This window comes from Gymnogyps californianus, chromosome 1, assembly GCF_018139145.2.
Source record: "Gymnogyps californianus isolate 813 chromosome 1, ASM1813914v2, whole genome shotgun sequence".
Taxonomy (NCBI): domain Eukaryota; kingdom Metazoa; phylum Chordata; class Aves; order Accipitriformes; family Cathartidae; genus Gymnogyps; species Gymnogyps californianus.
Window position 1 is genome coordinate 185,624,787 of NC_059471.1, and position 20,911 is coordinate 185,645,697.

Genomic DNA, 20,911 nt, shown 5'->3' on the forward strand with positions numbered 1-20,911 from the left:
CCCTCCAAACCGCTTGTGCACCCCCAGACTGCTCGCTGGTGGGGCAGCATGAGAAGCAGAAAAGGCCTTGGTGTAAGCACTGTTCAAAAATAAATATCCACGTGTTAGCAACACTGTTTTAGTCACAAATCCAAAACCTTGCACTGTACTAGCTACTATGAAGAAAATTAACTCTATCCCAACCAAAACCAGTACAGTTACAGTACTGCTTTTAGTCACAGTCATTTATATTTTAAGTTCCTGTATATTTAATATGAATACAAAGAGAAACTGTTATATGCTTTCCATTTACTGGTCTGTTTTTCAGTATCCAGAAGCCCACTGAGCTGCCAGCTAAGCTATACAAAATGCTCCCTTGAAAGAAAAGGTTAAGAAAATTTAGAACAAAATCCACCAAATAATCCAGGGTCTTCAAATTTTCAATAAAATAATAACAATAGCAAAAGAATCAAAAGGCTTTTAGTGAAACTCTGCATGTCAGCTGCAGAAAGAGCCTTAATTTGGTAAGAACTGATGATGGCATGCCTGTCTCAGAGTCCGTCTGTGCCACAGAAAGCACTAGGAGTTCTGTCAGGCTGATCCTCACAGAACTTTATTACTATGAACAAAACCCAAACAGATGAATCCTAGTTACCAGCGTTATGGAATGACTTTGAACAATAGTAATCAAGTCCAGCTTTTTACTGTAGTTTTATGTTTTTAAAAGAACCTGACATATGGGAAATATTACTTTAGCCAATGTTGAGACAAGTGCTAGAATTTCTGTGTAAAATGGTTACAGGATGGTTTTTTCAACTTGCATTTTTTAAAGAAATGTTCATATTTCTTTTGAGATTTAAAGTTCTTATGGATTTTTTTTTTCCCCTACACATGCAATCTGCAGAAAATATATGGAAAATGGACTCTCCATAAGCCTCCAATTGTGTGGAATGTCATACAAGTGAAGCCACATTATAGACATATTGAGCTATAAGGACTATGTTGTTCTTGACCATGTTCAAGTTTGAATGGAAGGAGGTCAAGCAGCAAGAGAGTTAAGTGCAGTTGTACTTTCCTGAATCAGGAGAGTTAAGCCTTGGGAAGTTCACTACCAGAGCATCTCACAGAACAGAGTGGGCAGTGAGAGGACCATATTCCACAGATAGTGTGTAATAATGCCTTAGGAGCTCCAAGAAGGCACACAAGCTTATGAAGGGCAAAATTCAGCCTTGTAAGAAATGTGCTATAGGCTAGATGCACTAAAAGAACACAAGTGGCTTCCAGAGCACAGAACAAGGCCTCGCTCCTGTACAAGTGAGAATTTGACGCCTCTCACTGATGGTACAGAGCTGAAAGGAAACTAGTCAGGCAGGTGTCTTAGGTCAGTGTGTGCAATATGCAGCTCTCTAAGGAAAACACTGATGGTGGGGATAAAGGGTAATGCAAGATGCCTCCCTGTAAGCTGTATTTAGATTCCTTTAGCCACTTGCGAATCCCGCTCAGGGATCTTCTATGGAACCTATATTTTTCACTCAAAGAACTAAGCAGGAGCTATGCTCTGCCCTTACAGAAAAGTTAAGAGGCATCCCCCACTTTGTATTGATTAAAGCTTTTGATTCAGCATTTGAGAGACTTGGTTTCCTTTCTTTGGTATTCATTCTCTGTGCTGGAGGACAGGCAACCCTTATCTACTTGTCAGGAGTCTCCAATGAGAAGCTGTATTGGACAGGAGTAGTCTTCATTTCTCTTGCTGAAGGTGGGTCACTATCCAGTAAAGAACACAGCTGAGCCTGCCTGCATCTGATGCCAAGGCATTCGGGGAGGAAACGGTCCCTTTAAGAACTATTTTTATATATTATCTAAGGAATGAAGCCAGAATATGTCCAATTTCAGGAGAATACTGTACCTATAGAGTAATTTACCCTCTTGAACTTTCTGTTGATGATCCTGGATCATCTATATCCAGGGTGAGTGCATTAGCTTTTTCATGTGTTAAAGAAAAAAGAAAAAAAACTAGGAGTATTTCTCTTTCTTTGGTTGCACTAAGTATCATCTATCACTGTGTTTTGTAATGTGCCTCGTTCACCTGCTGTGCGCTCAGTGTACTCTTAGAGCAATTGCTTTCTTTTTTTAAGTTGTTAGTGGAAATAGAGGAAAATCTGTTTTCAGGATGCTGATCATCCTTATGGGCATGTAAAGCGCTGAGCTGGTCAGTCTGTTAAAAAGATTGTGCATGCTTGTAGAATTAGACTGTTCAGCACCAAAGGAACTTTTTAAGGTCTTTGACTGTGGCTCAGGGCAGCCTAGGTGCTTCTGTAACTGATACATATGCAAGGCTTTAAGAATAACAATCCTGGAATGAGTGCCTAAATTTTATCAAGGTCCCATTGAAATTGTAAAGGATCTGATCCTCAGAGATATTTAGGTTTCTATTCCTCACGCTGACGTTGGTGGGAGATGATCACTGCAGCAGATAAAAGAATCTGGCCCTGTGGAACCGCAGTGAAGCAGGCAGGAGCTGCTCCACAAAATTCCAGGAGATGCAGTACCCCAAGCACCTGATTCTAGCAAAGCTGCTTGGAGGCACTTCTTTGTTTGGTGGTTTGCTTGTTTTTAAGTTTGGGCAATCAAATTTAAGCAGAAGTTTACAGCTGCTTAATGTCTGGGGTTTCTTTAGCTTTTAAAAATATCAGGATCTTTCATTCCTTCAGTGAAACAACAAACACACGTTAACCTAATGAATTAAACTTCAATGTTCTTTTGAGACTTAAGTAAAAAAACCAAAAAAACCTAACAACAACAACAAAACCCAACAACTTTAAAAGCTCATAAGTTGAAACCTGTAATATTAGGACACTAGTGAATTAACTCTTGCACGATGAAGTTTCTTTTTCAGTGTAAGATCTATTCAACAGGAGGTTTGGATACATGGAAACACAGGATCAGATCTGTAACTTGATGAATATGTGAAAGAATGAGATAGCAAATCTATATACAGAAATGCTCTCTCTGTATTTCTGGAAAACTTACAGTTTGTAAGGATTTAATGCAGTAAAGATTTTTCAACATAATCCCAACCTGTTGAACATGTCTTTTTAAGTTGTTAAAGATACCATTAAATTAACACGGAGTGAAAAAACTCCCTGGAAAAAGTTATTTAAATGTGGATATTTTCTTGGTATGAGTTGGCAACAATCTGTAACTTATTGTCTCTTACAGCAAGAAAAAAAAATTCAGATGACTTATCCAAAGTTCCATTACTGGAAAGCTAAATTAAATTTCTTATAATTAAATGAATTTTTTTTAAATACAAAAATACTTTTAAAATAATTGAAAATAATTTCTACCTACAGATTTTCAGTATCCTTCACTTGTGTTTCTGCATTTAACATTAAGATAACAACAGGTTTCAGCTGGCTTGAGCCAAAGCTAAACAGTATTTGAGTGAAAGTTTAAGTAGTATTTGAAATAACTGTTTAGCAAGCCTCTGTTATTCTTAACATCCAAACTGGTATTTTCCTTTCTGAACTCCCTCTTCAGCTTCCTATCTAATATGATTGAAAACAAATATGGATTCTCTTAATTCCTGTATAATTGTACTCAACTTACAAAATTCAGTAGAGCATATTTATGAAAGAGAACTGCAAATAATCTCTTTATACAGGCATTGCTCTGTAACTACTAAAAATATAATAGGCTAACTTAACACAAAAATCCTCAATTTCTTTCTTTAGAAGAAAGAATGGCACAGACTATAAAGATTAAATTAGGCCATTTAAATATAAAAGAGTTGTAACTCAGTTGTTTGGACCAATGAAGATTAAAAAAAAAACCCAACAAAAAAAACCCCAGACCCGATTCCTAACCTGTGTAGAAGTAAACATGTAATGTTGTATCTAGTGGGTAGAGATATTATCAGAAGATCTTTACAAGACTGAGATGCAGGGTAAAAGATTTCTTTGAATATTTTATTGCTATTAGCAGCCATTAGCCCTGTACAATAAATCTCATTTTTGTTGAATAAAAGATATCCACACAAGCTGTATAAACAGATACGTATATATACTGAAAAGTCTTGCCTTCATACTTGAGGGCAATGAGAAATTAAAGAGGGAGATTATCCTATGCTGTGGTAGCTTCACCTCCTGAAGTGGGGACTTCTTCAGACACCTTCTTTGGTTGCAGTTCTCAGTCTGGAATGCCATCCCGCAAGGAGCAGCAGGGCTCTGTCCCATAGCCCTCTGGAGCCTAATTTATGCTTCACAGGTGAAAGCCATAGAGGAAGGAGAGGCATGTGGTGTTTTCCTAACACAGCATAGGAGGAGGTTAAGGAACTCCGTGCTGCCCTTCACCTACGTACTACTGAAGTAGAAAGAGGAAGAATCTTCAGAGTTTAGGGGTCCTTTATGTCTACATTTTATGATCGAAATTCTGGGGGGAAAAAAAGCTTTAAGGAGGGTAAAATCAGTTGTCAAGATCATATCAGTATTTTAGCTTTCATGCATACATGTTATCTTGCCTGCTTTGATAATTAAATTCTCTGAATTCAGAGCTGAGTTTTCTGAAAGCCCTTTATAATTATGTGATTTGCAGAGTTTTAAGTTTTCTGACCTACATTATTCATAGATAAAAGGAAAGAAAGAATTTAGTTTGGGGTAATTTCTGTTCTAGGAAGTATTTTCCTATCTTAAAGTAGTTTCTAAATTAATGAAGCTTAAATTGTAAAACTACATGAACAGTATTTTAAAATGACAGATTTAAAGATTTTGCTGAGAGCAAAATGATTTAATTTAGAAACAAAAATTGATATTTACTGGAATTGTATAGCAGACATATAAAAGGCAAGTTGTGACCAAATCAGTACTCGTATCTTTTTGCAAATACAGTTATAGCTGCTTAAAAGAAGCATGCTATTCGTTGCATTGTGTGATAAATTAAATTTATTGCTTTATTCTGCCAAGATTTAATTTTAAACACATTGGCAGTTTCAATTAAACCTTTAAGATTACACATATAAACCTTTAAGGACACATAGGAATACCTGTAGTATTTGAGGACAAGTCAGTCAACCGAGATTGTTTAATGAAGTATAGTTATTGTGAAAAATGTTTCTTTCCTAGCAGGTTAATTTATTATAGTTGCTTGTTCTCTATTTTAAAAACTTTTCTCCAGCTGTTGTTCTCAGGGAAATATTTGCCAGGTTTTGTACTGTAAGCTGGATGTTCTGAACTTCATTTCCTGAAAATAGAAGAGACATGTTTTTAAAAGTGCTTGATTACATGTTTGTGTAATGTTAGTGACATAGATGACAATGTAAGATAAAAGGAAGAGAAATATCTTAGCTGCTTTGGAAGAAAGTCTATATATCTCCTTTCACATCCACTTAGAAATTAAATTTTGATTTGAGTATTAATTCCCTACCTGATTGTGTAGGAAATGTTTGTCCAGGTGTAAAATGAAGTACAGAGGAAATCCTAGAACAAATTAAGCATGTTCTTTTTCCAGACAGAAAAGGAATTAACTTCATTGATCAAAACTTTTTGATAGGATGACATAAAATAGGAAGATTTATGACAAGATTAAAATAATAATAATACTTAAGTGCTTACATTCGGAATGCTCATGATCCAAGATAAGTCAGCTGAGTAGCCACCTAATTTGAAAGTGCTTCATATGTTCCTCGTTTGACTGGAAGTTCCCTAGGACCTGCAGCTCTGCTCTGCAGGTGAATAGGACAGCCGTGGTTTGAAAAATTGAATTAAAACCTCACGAAAGTCTCGTGGCAGTCCAGGAATATAGCAGAGGAGTGGCCTTTTCTCCAGAAGAGACCGATCTGCCAGGCGTGCTCTAATCATGGCTACTGCATGCTGCCAGGGTGGGTTTCACAAAAGGTATCTGCAGCCCCATTGGTTTTACATTGGAGGGAGGGAGGGAGGGAGATCCTAGAGCCAGTCGTGTATATCATAGCAACTTTCTGGAGGAAACAGAATACTGGGGCGGCAGGGCAAGGCCATGCCTCCAGGGACTGCACCATAACCTATAGTTACTGCACCATATACCTATGGTATACTTTATACCTCTTCTCTTGCCTCTGTCACATACAGCAAGATATCCAAAGCTCATGGAAGGGAGGTGCCAGAGCAAAAATGAGTTCGTAGCCTAATAGCTGGAAACATGCATACCCATGATTTTGCATTTTTTCTTTCTTTAATGCTTATGAGAGCATAATGCTTACATGAAAATAGCACTATATGTACTGGAAACAGGCTGCTAGAGCGTGTTCTTGTGAGATCATAGTATCAAGCTGTCTCCTGCATGGATACGGATGGCTGAGCTCAGGTATTTGTCAATGATGACATGAATGAATGAAGAAGACGTGAGAGATGTTTGACATCTGATCAGAAATGGTCAGTATGAGGGACCGTACACAGAAATTTCAGATAAGTACAGTAGATATTATGTCATAATACAGAAACTTATTCCTATAATCACAGAGTCCCTTTTGGGCAAGGCCATAGCTTCTTTTGGTTTTCTTATTACTTTAAGATTTTTAGTAAAGTGATGAAATACACTTCTCTTTTCAGTGTTCTGTTTCCTGTGGAAAAGGTTTGAAGTTTCGTGATGTGCATTGTTTTAATAGCTTCCAAGCTAAAATAGAGGAAGGAAACTGCAGACATTTAAAAAAACCACGGATGCACAAAATATGTAGAGCTGGAAGATGCCCTGCTTGGAAGGCCAGCAGATGGAAAGAGGTATGTAAAATCTGCTATAATTACGTTCTCTCTGAGAGTACAAGACAAGATCATATTCATGACACCCTGCTTCAATGGAAGTAATTGTCAGGAAGCTTTTTTAATATGCACATCACAGTTACATCTACAAATTAGTAAGTAGTTCATTGTATTTTCTTTTTCTTTCTTTTAAAAGTAATTGTTGTAGTTTAACCCCAGCTGGCAACTAAGCACCACGCAGCCGCTTGCTCACTCCCCCTCACCCAATGGGATGGGGGAGAGAATCGAAAAAAGTAAAACTCGTGGATTGAGATAAAGACAGTTTAATAGGACAGAAAGGAAGAAAATAATAATAATAATAATAAAAGAATTAGAATATACAAAATAAGTGATGCACAATGCAATTGCTCACCACCCGCTGACCAATGCCTGAGCAGCGATTCGCCCCTCCCAGCCAGCTACCCCAGTTTATATACTGGGCATGACGTCATATAGTATGGAATATCCCTTTGGCCAGTTTGGGTCAGCTGTCCTGGCTGTGTCCCCTCCCAGCTTCTTGTACCCCTCCAGCCTTCTTGCTGGCTGGCCATGAGAAGCTGAAAAGTCCTTGACTTAGTATAAACACTACTTAGCAACAGCTAAAAACATCAGTGTTATCAACATTATTCTCATACTAAATCCAAAACATAACACTATACCAGCTACTAGGAAGAAAATTAACTCTATCCCAGCTGAAATCAGGACAGTAATTAAAAGTAAATATCTGTGAAAACTGAAAGTATTTGGTGATCTGAACCTTGGACTGGATAGGTACTTAGGACTTTCCTTACCTTGTAAATTCAAAACAACTGTAACTTTTTAAAGTTTACTTCTTACCTTTCAATGATGAATTCAGTATTATCACTGTAATTGTTATCATAGTCTGAATACTGAAGTGAAGCCAGGTTTGTGGGGGAAGGAGAAGAAAAAGGGTTTGTAGGCACAAATACTGGCCTTTTCCCTGGCTTGGTCTTGTAAAAGATCTCTCACCTTGTTGTGAAATTGTGTGTAACTGAGCGCATGGTAATATTTTGCATTTCACTCACTCTTTCAAAATATAATTCCCCACATTGATAAAAACACGTTACCACTCTCCACAATTTGGCCTCACTTGATAGAGCAATATCTACTTTATGACTAAGCTTGAGTCTTTAGGTAGGCTTTGGGACCTAATCGTGCTTCTGACTGGGGTAAAAGGGGGCTGTCTATCTCAGCAAGCCTTAGCGTTGCAGTGAAATAACTTTGGCCAGGAAGGAGGAAAAGAGGCACGTGGCAGGAAGGATTTGAACCTTTTTAAGCTCCTCAGGATTCAAAGTCCTTAGTACTACCTGCAAAAAGAAAGAGAAGCATCCTCAAAATACTGCACCATTTGCAAGATTTTTCTAACCTGAAATACTGAGATTTTTTTCTTTCATTTTAATATTTGCATTTTAAAACAGCAGACAAGACTGCCAGTCTCTAATAAAGGAATGATGTAAACTCAGAACTTAAACTGTTTGATCTTGCAAAAATGTAAACTTTTGCTTTGCGTATGCCTATAGTGATAGTTCCTACTGTGAATTAAGATAAGCAGAAAGATCAGTCCAGGTAATTCGGATGTATTTATTTCCATATTTCTTACAAATTTTGATTTTAATTGTAGTTTTACATTTTCAATATAATTTTTTTCAGATACAATAAAACACTAGTATGGTAGGGGCTGTGAAGTATATTTTAAATAATATCCTAAGAACTTGTAAGAATCGCAACTGTACCACCTTTCTGGGGACTGTCTCATTTCACACTGACGTAACTAATTTTGATTAATTTTAGTGTTCTGTATCCTGTGGAGTGGGGATTCAGCAAAGGGACATCTACTGTCAGCTGAAGGGCCTGGGTCAAGTGAGTGAAGCAATGTGCAATCGTGACACCCGGCCCGCTAGCAAGAGGCATTGCTGGCTGCCTGCCTGCGTGCAGTACCAGTGGTTGGCAGATGAATGGGAAGATGTAAGTAAGGCTTTCAACTTGTATGAAGTAACTGAGTGATGTCATAAGTTTTCTTCTCTCTTCCCCCCCCCACATTTGGATACATTTCTAATAGCTGTTATGTTGCAGAATAACAAGTGACCATGCTGGATATTTTGAAGGTCAAGCTTGCAAAACTAAAAAGAGTGACAAAAACTGTTAAAGGCTTTGTTTACTCTCTTCTACAGGATTTGCTTGTCTACTGTTGTAGACAAAAGCTCTGGTGGAGCTCTGAGCAGGTCCCTATTGATAGAACTGTGTAATTTGAATACAAAGTTCTTTACATAGTGCATAAAATGTTTAAGAAAACCTCGTTATGAAATATCATTTTAAAAAATCACTTTTTAAGAATAGAAAGACAAATGAAATGTCAGCTGGAAGTAAAAACTTCGGAGTTAAAACCTTTGGAGAACAGTTTTTTCATTAAGATCTCTGTGGAAGACTTACTAGAAAAGATAAGAAGCAAAATAAAACTCAGCATTCTCCTACCAAATATGTATTTTCGTATTTAAGAAAATCTAAAGATACCTCCAGGAGAGAGCTGTCATTTTTAAAGATGTGATGGCTATTTTCTACATGCTAAAAATTTAATAACTTTTGTATCCATGTATGCAAACATACAAACATATATATAAAGAGAGAGGGAGAGAGAAAACCAAAAATTGTGTATAATACCTGAAATGATGTACAGAAGAGCCTGTCTCTTACAGTAACATTAAACAAAAACCCAGTTTGTGCAGTTGTGGCATCTTAATAATCTGCACTGTTAAATTTCCTAGGGCAAACCCCCTGAAATTTTGAATATGAAGACCCAAAAGTCTCAGGGACACAATGCTGTAGAAGTGAATACTGTTAATATATAAATCATTTGTTGGTGCTCTGCAAAACCTGGATTATATTCATTCAGTTCAGACATATATATTCCTCTCTTAAGCTACATTGAGGGAAAGCTGACAATATATGTTTCTTCCAAGTGTTCTCTTCTCATATGAAGCTGTTAAAATCAGGAATTAGTGGAAGTGGCTCAGAATGTCCTTTTAGCACAAATATATACTTTCAGAGAATGAGGGTGAATTTTCCTTTCCTGTCAAACGTTTGTATATTCCAGTTGGGTATTTGGAGCTCTCCACTACAAATGCATTGTGTTTCACTACATCTTTCAGCTAGTTCATAACTTCTTCCACATAGATATTGCTGTCTGCTTGAAATTTCTGTGTTCAGTTCTCTTCTCTCGCCAGATTCATGTATGGCCCTGTACATCTAGTATTAATAGTAGTTCAAGTGTTTATCCGTCTGTATTCCACTCCTGGTGCAGTACGTCCTCCCCCAAACTCACAATATTTTGCCCAGCTGTCTCAGCTCTGAGCGTTCGTGTGTCGTTTCCTCACCTCAGCAGTCACAGCATAGCAGTAAAATTTCCAGATCTAGCATTTCTCCAGCTTGCAGCTGGGAGACTGGCTGATAGCAGCAGCCAGCATTCTCCTACCAAGTATGCATTTTCATACTAGAGAGAAGAATGTCTACAAGACTAATGTATAAAGCATAATAAAAAAGATTCTTCTGCCTGTCCACATTACCACATGACTGGGTTATTCCTTATGTGCCTGATGTTCTGAGCTGCTCCATGCCATTAAAAGATCAGGTGTTTCTGTAAGTTACACCAGCCAACTGTATCCGCATTGCATCCCCTGATACGAGTCCACACAACATTTTCGTTCTCCGAGTCATTAGGTTTCTTAAAGGCTTAATGCAGGTATAGCTTCCATTGCTGGGCCACAGTCTCTTGTGGATCTTCTGAACGGGTAGTTAAGCCTCTCACTGATTTACTTTCATTGCACTCTCTCTGATTTCTTGCCATCCTCTTTGTCACCTCACCTTTTCAAGGAAGAAGGCAATCACTCAGCAAGACTGGGGGATTATAAGCACTTAATACCCTAATCATGAGTCAATGCTTAAATTTCTCCATCTGGTCTTGGGACCTTACTTCTACCTAATGCAAGTGAATTTTTGTTAATTTTTTTTTTCCCCCTCAAAAAAAAACCCCATTACAAAAAGTGATGACAGGCTGTTCCTCAGATGCAATAAGACTGCTGTTTTTCCACATCAATAAGGTGATATTATTGATTGTTTTGCCTATTAATTTGTTGCTTATATGAAGAGAATAAAAAGCTAAAGCTTTTCATCTGAATGATTGTTTATCTGGGTCTCTGCATGTTCAGAGCTTTCAGGTCAAATGAAGTTTGTAAGCACAGGTGTATATTTTGCAGCTTCTTTCTACAGTGTACTTAAGTCAGTGAAATTTGTAGAGCTGTTCCTTGGGGCTCAGTGCTTGCTCAAGTTTGCAGATGACACCGAACTGGGGAGACTGTTTAGTATGCTGGAGGGCAGGGCTGCCAACCAGGGGACCTGGACATGCTGTAGGAATGGGCCCACAGGAACTTCATGAGACGTGACGAGGACAAACGCAAAGTGCTACCCCTGGGAAGGAAGCACTCCTGCAGCAGCCCAGGCTGGGGATGAATGGCCCTGCGATCCTGGTAGGCAGCTGAGCGTGGGCCAGCTGTGCGTCCTGGTGGCAAGGACGGCCAGCAGCCTCCTGGGCTGTACAAACAGGGATGCAGCCAGTAGATCAAGGGAAGTGATCATTGTCTTCTGTTTCTCAGCACTTGTTAGATCATGTCTAGCTTCTACATCCAATTTTGGTTCCCCAGTGCAAGACAGAGATTGACAAACTAGAGCATATTCAGCAAAGGACCCCCAAGCGGGTTGGGGGCTGAAGCACTTGCCCTGTGAGGAGAGGCTGAAGGAACTGGGTTTGTTCAGCCTGGAGAAGAGACAGCTTTGGGCAGATCTAGCAGCAGCCTTCCAGTATCAACAAGGAAGTTACCAAGAAGATGGAGCCAGGCTCTCCATAGTGTCGTATGGTGGGAAGGTAAGAGGCAACAGGAGTAAGGTGAAGCCAGAGAGGTTCAAACTGGATATTATGAAAAACTTTTTCTCCATGAAGACAATTCAGGCAGTGAAACAGGCTGCCCAGGGAATTTGTGCAGTCTCCATCCTCTGAGGTTTTCAAGATCCAACTAGATAAAGTTAGAGGTTTTCTCTGGCAGAGCTCTTTTACTGTACAGCACCTGGTTTTTGTACTTCAAGTTGCTTCTTTGAGTCACTAATAATAAAATTTGAACAACAGACTTGATCTATGCGTCAGACCCTGATGAGTCTTCTAATCGACTGTTATTGGGTCCAAACTACTATTAAGTTAGGTTCAGGTCTGACTATAGTAGGTGATGTTATTGATTATTGCCTCTGCTGAGACTGGAGTTTGTGTATTTGAGCCTTCCTTCTTTATCACAGCAAGTTCAAACAGGTTAGTTGAGGCACCCATAGCTGGGGACGTGCTGTTGACATGTATTACTTAGCCTGTACCTCCACTTTTCTGGATTCTGGTGGCAGCAAGGTTCTCATCCTGTCCTGGAAGAACTGTGACGACTCTCCATCCCACCAGCTTGCCATGGGGAGAGGCCTGAGGACACTCAGGGCAAAGGCACAGGCTCAACAGATACTGCTGCCCAAAGCTGCCACTAGCTTCATTAATAGGCAGTTTTGTTTTCTATTCTTATCAGTGCAATATCACGTACATGCTTCCAGGGATTCTTTTTGTTTTGTTTTCGAGACCAACTTATTCCTTTCATATTTCACTGAAATCCTTTTTTGGCTCTTCCCTTTTCATACAGAAGAGCTTTTACACTCAACCTATCATCTTCGCCTGACGTCATTTTCTCCTCTGTCTCACCCAACAGTTACAGTGTCATGTCATTATACACTATTGTTTTTTCAGCTGATTTAGAGGTACCTGAACTTTGAAAATGAAGTAAAGGATTTTGATTCAGTGAGTATTTCAGTCTGACACTGATAGCAGATGTCATAGAAGGTGTTGCTGTCTGGGTTTTGCTGGTGTGTGGCAATCAGCAAATAACTTTGTTCTGTAAATGGTTGGTGTAAGTACAAAAACTGTGACTGTTTTTCTCACTCTCAGTGCTCAGCATCATATAGAAAAAAGGAAATATACCGGAAGGTTAAGTGTGTGGATGAAAACCAGCTCCAAGTGGATGAAAGCTTCTGTGATCCTGCCACAAAGCCTCCATCAACCAAAAACTGCAGGATAGCTCCCTCTAAATATGTTGTTCTTACGGGAGAACTGTCACAGGTAAACTAATTATACTGCTTGCGCATCTTTTATATAACTTTACATTTGAGAAAGTTATATTGCTGTAAAACATATATTACGTGTGCAGAGCAAAAAAACCAAAGCATATTTTCATCTGAACGTGGGTGCCTAAACTTTTTGCACATTGAACCTTCCAGTCAGCCATGATTTATTGTAGTGACTGTTATCAGTCTTCTGGTAGCCCCCCTAGGACCTAGGAACACCAGCTAGAGGACAGCTGCCCCTACCACAGGATTCCTTTGCTGGTTCCCAGGAAACTCTCTTGCAAGCTGATCTCACTGAAGTAAACAAAAATCTTTTCCTTGATTTCAGTGCAGTGATGGATCAGTGCCTTGTTTCCCTTGCACATCTGCGCTACCTATGTGTGCATGTCTGTGTGTGTGCTGCAGCTGAGAGAACTGCTCTGCAGCCTCTGTGAGCTCTGAGAAAAGGGCAGCATGGGACTTCCCATCTCCTCACATGCATAACTATTGTGGACCTTCCCTTCCGCACACTGATGTACCAGCCCTGAGGTGGCACGCATCGGATTACAGGCTTTTGCCAAAGCGAGGATCAGAGCTGATTTATCTCTAATTGCAATGCTGCAGAAAGGTTGTTTCACAGAAATAATGCCTGTGCTTGGGGATTTTATTTTAGTGCTCAGCCAGCTGTGGCTTTGGTTACCAGCAGAGGATCACGTACTGTGTTGGAATCCATTCTGTTCAAAATCAGCATGCCCATGGCCTTCGAACTGTAGCGTACCGAGAATGCCCGGTAGAGCCATCCCCACACATTTATAAATGTAATATCAAAGGATGTTCGCAAGCAGCTACCTGGAGAGTGGGGAAGTGGACCAAAGTGAGTACAGATGTGCAAGCTCATTTTTGATAGCTGCCTCAAACATAAATGAATGCCAAGACTAATTTGCTGACAGAATTATGTTAATTAATTACTACCTTCTAAACTAACTCTTGATGGCTATCCACAACTAGTGCTCAGTGTCTTGTGGAGTGGGTGTAAAGGAGAGAACCGTAGAATGTATGACTGAAAATGGCTTATCCAGTGACTCGTGCCTGCCACGTTTAAAACCAGATGCCAGAAAGATCTGCCATGAGGAAGAATGTAAGTGACAGCTGTAAGTTTCAGCTGAAGTTAAAGTTTTCCTAGGTTACTTATATAAAAGCTATAAATATATTTGGAACACAATTATGCAAAAGTCCTAAAACTAAGCTCTATTCATGAAATTATTAATATGATTTAATCATTCATTTTGAAGGTGAAATTCTTACCACCTGCAAAGATATCCAGATTAAAAAAGGGATTAGAAAGGATGGTGAATACCTACTTAACGTTAAGGGAAGGATGATAAAGGTACTCTTAATATTTATGAGTTTTTATGAGCACATATTTTTATGAAATAATACTTTTCTAATAAAGATTTTGCTAAAGGGTTGTATTTTCTCTTCCAGATTTATTGCTCAGGCATGCACTTAGAGAATCCCAAAGAATATTTGACATTGGTAAAAGGTGAAGCAGACAACTTTTCTGAAGTGTATGGATTCAGGTATGTCGTGGTTTAACCCCAGCTGGCAACTAAGCACCACGCAGCCGCTTGCTCACTCCCCTCACCCAATGGGATGGGGGAGAGAATCGAAAAAAACCCAAAAACAAAAAAAAAAACCTTGTGGGTTGAGATAAAGACAGTTTAATAGGACAGAAAGGAAGGAAAATAATGATAATGATAATAATAATAATAATAATAAAATGACAATAATACTACTAAAAGAATTAGAATATACAAAACAAGTGATGCACAATCCAATTGCTCACCACTCGCTGACCGATGCTCAGTTAGTTCCTGAGCAGCGATCCGCCCCTCCCAGCCAACTCCCCCAGTTTATATACTGGGCATGACGTCATATGGTATGGAATATCCCTTTGGCCAGTTTGGGTCAGCTGTCCTGGCTGTGTCCCCTCCCAGCTTCTTGTGCCCCTCCAGCCTTCTTGCTGGCTGGGCATGAGAAGCTGAAAAGTCCTTGACTTAGTATAAACACTACTTAGCAACAACAAAAAACATCAGTGTGTTATCAACATCATTATTCTCATACTAAATCCAAAACATAACACTATACCAGCTACTAGGAAGAAAATTAACTCTATCCCAGCCGAAACCAGGACAAGGCACAAAAGTGGTTTTGTAACTTTATGAAATGCATTTATTCCTTCCAAAATAAAAGAATAAAATAATACTTAGCTTTTGTGAGAACAGATAAGTACAATTTTTTTCCTTGATTTTCTGTTTTGAATATCCAGGCATATGGACACACATGCAGAAATGTGGATGCTTCCAGGCTGAAATTGTGTTAATTGCGCTAAATGATTATAAACATTTTCTGTCTTGACTTTAGTAGAAATGGCTTCAATCCACATTAGTGTTTCAGCTGAGCCAAGATTAATAGCTGAGCTTCTTGTTCGGTAACTGTTGTTTAGTATTTTTTATGTGGCATAGTGCAATGCAATTATTTTTCACTATGATGTTTTGTTATGGAAAAATGTCAAAAGGAAAACTAAATCTTTGCTATTCTCTAGGCTGCAGAATCCGTACGAATGTCCTTTCAATGGAAGCAGAAGGCAAGACTGTGTCTGTCGAAATGATTACCTTGCAGCTGGCTTCACGGTTTTTAGCAAAATAAGATTTGATGTAGCTTCCATGCAGATTAAAAGTAAGCATTTTGGCAGTTTTAGCCAGTGTGAGCGTTCTATTGAAATTTCACATGGTCATGATTACCAAATTACCATTTTGACCCACTTATAGATCCAGCTGTGCCATTTTCGGGCAAACAAAATCCTTATTTCCTTTAGGAATTCAATGGGAATTTCAAAGAAAAAAAAATTTAGAAACCACCACTACTTCCCTTCTTAGTTTGTGCCAAGTGGTCAAGTGGCATGAATCTTACAGATTCATGTTTTATATGTGACTTAGCTTCAGTTTCTAAAGTTTTGTTCCCATTATTCCATTTCTTTTTATTCCCTGGCATATTTTTCTTGGGAAAGTCTTCCTATGCTGTAGTTAGTCCTTTCCCAGACCTTTGCAGACATACTAAATGGACAGGGAATCTTGCAGCGCTTTCAAGCCCTTGCCTGAAGGTGGCAAGGTGGCCCACAATCAGCTCACTTGGAGCAGTGGCCAAGTGCACAACCGTCCCCCTCCTAGCCCCCTCCTATCTCAAAAAGAAAACTGGGCTTGTAGGTTGGACCGATGTTGCATTAACCAAAATGGACTATTTAAAACATAGTTTCTAAAAAACCAAACCAAAACACACAAAAAACCTCTCCAAACAAACAACAAACAAAAAAAACCCTACCCAAAACAAACCAAAAAACCCCCATGTTAATGCCTTTTCTCACTGTTTTCACCTGAACTTCTAATGCAGCAGTTTCAGTGTTGAGTAATTTTCTGTTTTCTAGCCACAGATTTTCTTTTTGCTCAGACTATACTTGGGAGAGCAGTTCCGTTTGCTACAGCTGGAGATTGCTACAGTGCTGCCAGATGTCCACAGGTATTTATGATTTCTTATCCCCTTGAAATGTGCACGTAAGAGGGAGGAAAAAAGAAAAAGTGTGTGACTGGTTTAGAGCTGTAAGTTTCTAAACCAATCTCCTATTCTGTCTAGTCTGTGTACTACATTAGTAAGTATTTCTTTCTTACTCTTTTCTCTCTTGTGCCACCACCTCCCTCTCCCCCCCCCCCCCCCCATTTCTCTCTCAGATTGTTTATTCCATACTTTCCCTCTAGGCTCCATGTATGTATATCCAGCTTTCTACGTATTTCGTGTATTGCTCTCCCTCCCTCTGGACATGATGTATCCTTTATTTCCCCTAATCCCTTCTCAGTCTTTCTTCTCCTCTAGTGACTTTCATTTTCTATAATCCTGCAGAATTTTTCTTATCATTTCTCTGCTTCTCTCCTGATGCTTCATATCTTTGAAGACTGCCAGAGGAAATCAGTCCTGTTTAGCAGTATAATTTAAAATTTATACATCCATTGTTGTGTTTACATTAGTGTTTTAGTTTGGATTGGATGGTGCTTTTTAAGTTAATCTCTATGTTTTCCCAGCTTACTGTTTGTTGGTTCACATCACAGGCTGGTCTTGAAAGACATGAACAGGATGCCTTCTGGATGAAACTAAATCAAACAGTGAGCTCCAGAAGAAGGACCTTAATGCACCCTAACTGCTAATGAGGACTCAGTCTATGGGACTAGGTGACAGTTAGTCCAAAGTAAAACCCTGATCTATGCACTGTATACAGACATTGGGTTCTCTGACCCAACATTTTCACTTTACAGAACTGCTCGTACTGCAGTGTCCTCCTTGCTAATGCAGACGTAGCCCTAGTCTGAACTAGTCAACCTAGGCTGCCTTTGGAGTCCACTGGCAGAAATGGGATTCCCTAGAAAACAGTTTAGCTAATCTTACCCTATTAGACACCTTAGGATGAGGTCAATCGTCCTCTGGAAGTGCATATTTCTTTTCACTGCTTATAAAGGGAATTAAAATCGACTAGCTCAGACTTGAACGGAGGTGAATACCTGTTTTCCGTCTATCCTAGGTGCTTAAACTTAGGACTGGCTATGTGGGTGGATGCATTCAAGGGCAGCAAGAGACAATTTATGTACAATTTAGGTGCAAATGAAGTGCCTAAGTTAGGCAGACTTAACCCCTGACAAGAAAACAGTTAGAGTTCATTACAGCGTTGGATACCTTCAACCTGCAAACTCTTTGGGCTTAGTATAATACAAATCTATTTGCAATCTGTAACTTCTGTTGGGAAGTCATTCTGCTTACATGGTTTTGCACTGACGCATTTCCATCTATAAGATCTGACCTGAAACTAACACTTTTAATGCAGTAAAAAGGCCTCCATTCCTGCACTCTCAGTCCTTGAAATCTGTTCCTGGCCTTGAGTGTGCTGCATGACATGTCAGACAGCTGTTAAGCTGTCATTATAATTGTACATAGCACTTCTCATTTATTTTTGCAAAATGATATCACTGTGAATGAAGTTACTTTGGGCCTGTTAATTGTGGAAAGCATTCCACACCGTTTGTATGAATTTCCTCCAGATGCTTTATTCATTAAATGGAAATCTTCCACTTTTGGGCACTTGAAGAAGAACAACCTACTCTGTCCATATGAGCTTTTTTAGCTCATCCTGAGTCTATGAGTGCTATAAACACAGCAACTTTACATAGAAGTGCTCTCAAAACAAATCTGCCATACTGAACAATGTAAGACTGAATTTTTATGAAGGAATTTCAGTGAATCACAAGAATAAAGGCTGAATGCTGTGTTTTTGTACATGCATACATACGTATACCCACACAAATATTTATATATATATATAAAAATATATCTGACTATGACGATATTAAGCAATAAAATGCAGAAGCTACCATACGTAATAGAAATGTTATCTTTGCTGAAGCTTTGATCTCAGGATTTAGGCAATTTTAACTAGGTCTGAATACAGAAATTCAGGCCTTCAGTGAATTGTATGGAGGTGTGCAGGAGTTTTCTGATTGTAGTGCTGCCTAAACTGACCATTAGGCTCTTTGTGGAGGTAGTACTTCTTTCCAACATATTGCACTTCTGTATGAATGCAATTTAATAGTTTTCTGTACCCCAGTTTGTTTACCAAGGCAGTGCAGTTTGTTGCTTTTAATATATTTCTTATTTACATATGAACTGACTCTGTTTTAAAGCTAGTTTTCAGAGTATGTAGTTGCATAGGCAAATATTTTAGAATCAATAAACTGTTTTGAGCGGTTTGTATTGCAAAACATTCCATTTAGCAATGAATTTATTTACTTTAACCTCCACTTATGTTCATGTTCAATTATGTTATGTTATACTGAAAAAGAAACGGAAGATGATAAGATGATGATGCTTGGACAGTGTGCTTGCAAAATTTTGAGAACTAGATGGCTGAGAATGATTTGTCTGTAATTTCTAGATAGCAGTAGGTCCTGACCATATTATTTCCAAAAAGTTCAGGCACTTTAAAAACAAAAAAAGTCTTTGAAGAAAGCCAGCCTCATTCTTGCATGATGCAAGTCCGTACTTCTTGTAAATTAAAATATAATATGTAGAAAGGAGGCTAAAATAATTTGAATAGTCTGATGCTAGTTCTGTATTCAGACTCAGCAGACAGATGCTGCAGATCAGCTGATGCACAGGTGCTACTTACTGCAGAATAACTTGTTCGTGTGTCTATGTCCTGAGTGTCCAAAAAAAGGTATAATGCAGTGTAACTAACCCAGGTTAAGTACACACCATTGAGTACTTAATGTCTAGATATACCCTAAGTGATACGTGCAGATATGCCAATGTAAAGTCTTTTAGTGTTTTGAACTCTGTTTATCAGCTCTGTATTTTACCTTTTGGGTTTTTTTTTCTTTTTTTCTTTTTTTTTTTGTTAGGGACAGTTCAGCATTAATTTGGCTGGTACAGGTCTGACAGTATCCGTACAGTTAGGTGGATTGCTCAGGGCAACTATGCAACTGCTGACATACACAAATCCCACGTAAGTCAACATTGTTTTTCTTTACCTGCTTTTATGGCTTGGAATATTATGCCTCCAGAGGTGCGAGTGATGACTTTCTAGTGAAAGCTAGCTGTGAATCAACAATAGTGCTCCAGGTCTCTGACCCATCTAAGTCTTCTTCCAGATGTAATGCGAAAACTATGTTTAATCACACCGCCCAGAATCTAACCCAGATCAACACTGCCTGCCTACTCTTCTCTTACTGATTTTAGGAGCCTACTGTTATATTAATCAGGTTTATTAAAAGTTTTGAAGATGCCTAATAATACTTTAAAAAAAAAATAAACACAACACGCCAAAAAACCATTTTATTAAAGATACCCTACTACAGAGAATCCTTACAGACTGCTTACCTACAACTTGATTCGTGTGGGAAACCAAAAGACCAGTTGAACAAGAACAGTAAGACTGCACAGTTTAAGACAACATTGCGTGGTAAGCTGGGAAAGAAGGTATACAGCGATACTGATAAAGGATCTCTGTGCCCATTTTGCTGATTTGATGCTGTGTCTGGATTTAGTATTTGTAGGTACGATTTGCCAAAAGGTCTATTGTGGGCAAACCTCAAGGAGCTTTTTGTACACCTGTAACTTCAATCGCTTTTCTTGATTGAGTGTTCTCTTTGTCTAATTCTCAGGATGGTACTAAAATATATGGAAGATGTGGAGGATTTTGTGGAAAATGTATCCCTAACACGATTGTTGGTCTCCAGCTTCAAATACAGTGAGAACTCTGATGTGGTAGGAGCATCAAAGCAGGGACATCTGCCATTTAGGTGCAAATTGTAGGTGCTGTGTATATACATATTCTAATTCTTTCGTCTCCGTAATGCTCATTACTGTAATGCTCCCTACTAAGAATTCCTGTTTTATTCAGTGTTTATTCAGGGATGTATTATCTGTTTGTGGGCTGGCAAGTGCATAAATCACAGTCATAAACCTTCAGGTTTTAATGGAGAGGCATTCATTCAATGTACAGTATGTATTAGCAAGTAAATTGCACTGAGGTTACTACCATGGGTAACACTCTAAATTGTACCATAATTGTAATACTTTACTTGCAACTAATCAGTGCAATTCTTTATGCAGTATTTGGTAAAATTTATACTCTACTGGTTTTCTTGATCAACTGTACTAAAATATAGAAAAGAAAGAGGTATTGCTATATAGAGAAGACAGGTAATAATTTCAAATACTTCCAATTTTGTGAAACCTTTTAGGAATTATCTGTCAACAACTTACAGCAGAAAAGTATATAACCAACATACTTGAGATAGTTTCTATAGATCTGTGTGTTTCTCTGTCAGTAAAAGCATTTTTCCCCATCCTTTTCATTATATTCTTTG

General features: G+C 38.7%; 1 protein-coding gene across 1 annotated transcript in view; it reads left to right on the plus strand.

Annotated features, from left to right (window-relative positions):
* Positions 1 to 20,354, plus strand: part of ADAMTS20 (ADAM metallopeptidase with thrombospondin type 1 motif 20) — a 104,541-nt gene extending 84,187 nt beyond the window's left edge. The window contains 12 exon segments of the mRNA XM_050912865.1: positions 6,564 to 6,731; positions 8,562 to 8,735; positions 12,790 to 12,960; positions 13,618 to 13,818; positions 13,953 to 14,082; positions 14,237 to 14,331; positions 14,430 to 14,524; positions 15,550 to 15,683; positions 16,429 to 16,520; positions 19,442 to 19,484; positions 19,487 to 19,545; positions 20,204 to 20,354. Coding sequence (XP_050768822.1) covers positions 6,564 to 6,731; positions 8,562 to 8,735; positions 12,790 to 12,960; positions 13,618 to 13,818; positions 13,953 to 14,082; positions 14,237 to 14,331; positions 14,430 to 14,524; positions 15,550 to 15,683; positions 16,429 to 16,520; positions 19,442 to 19,484; positions 19,487 to 19,545; positions 20,204 to 20,293 — 1,452 coding nt within the window. The 3' untranslated portion in view covers positions 20,294 to 20,354.
* Positions 20,355 to 20,911: the final 557 nt, after the last annotated feature.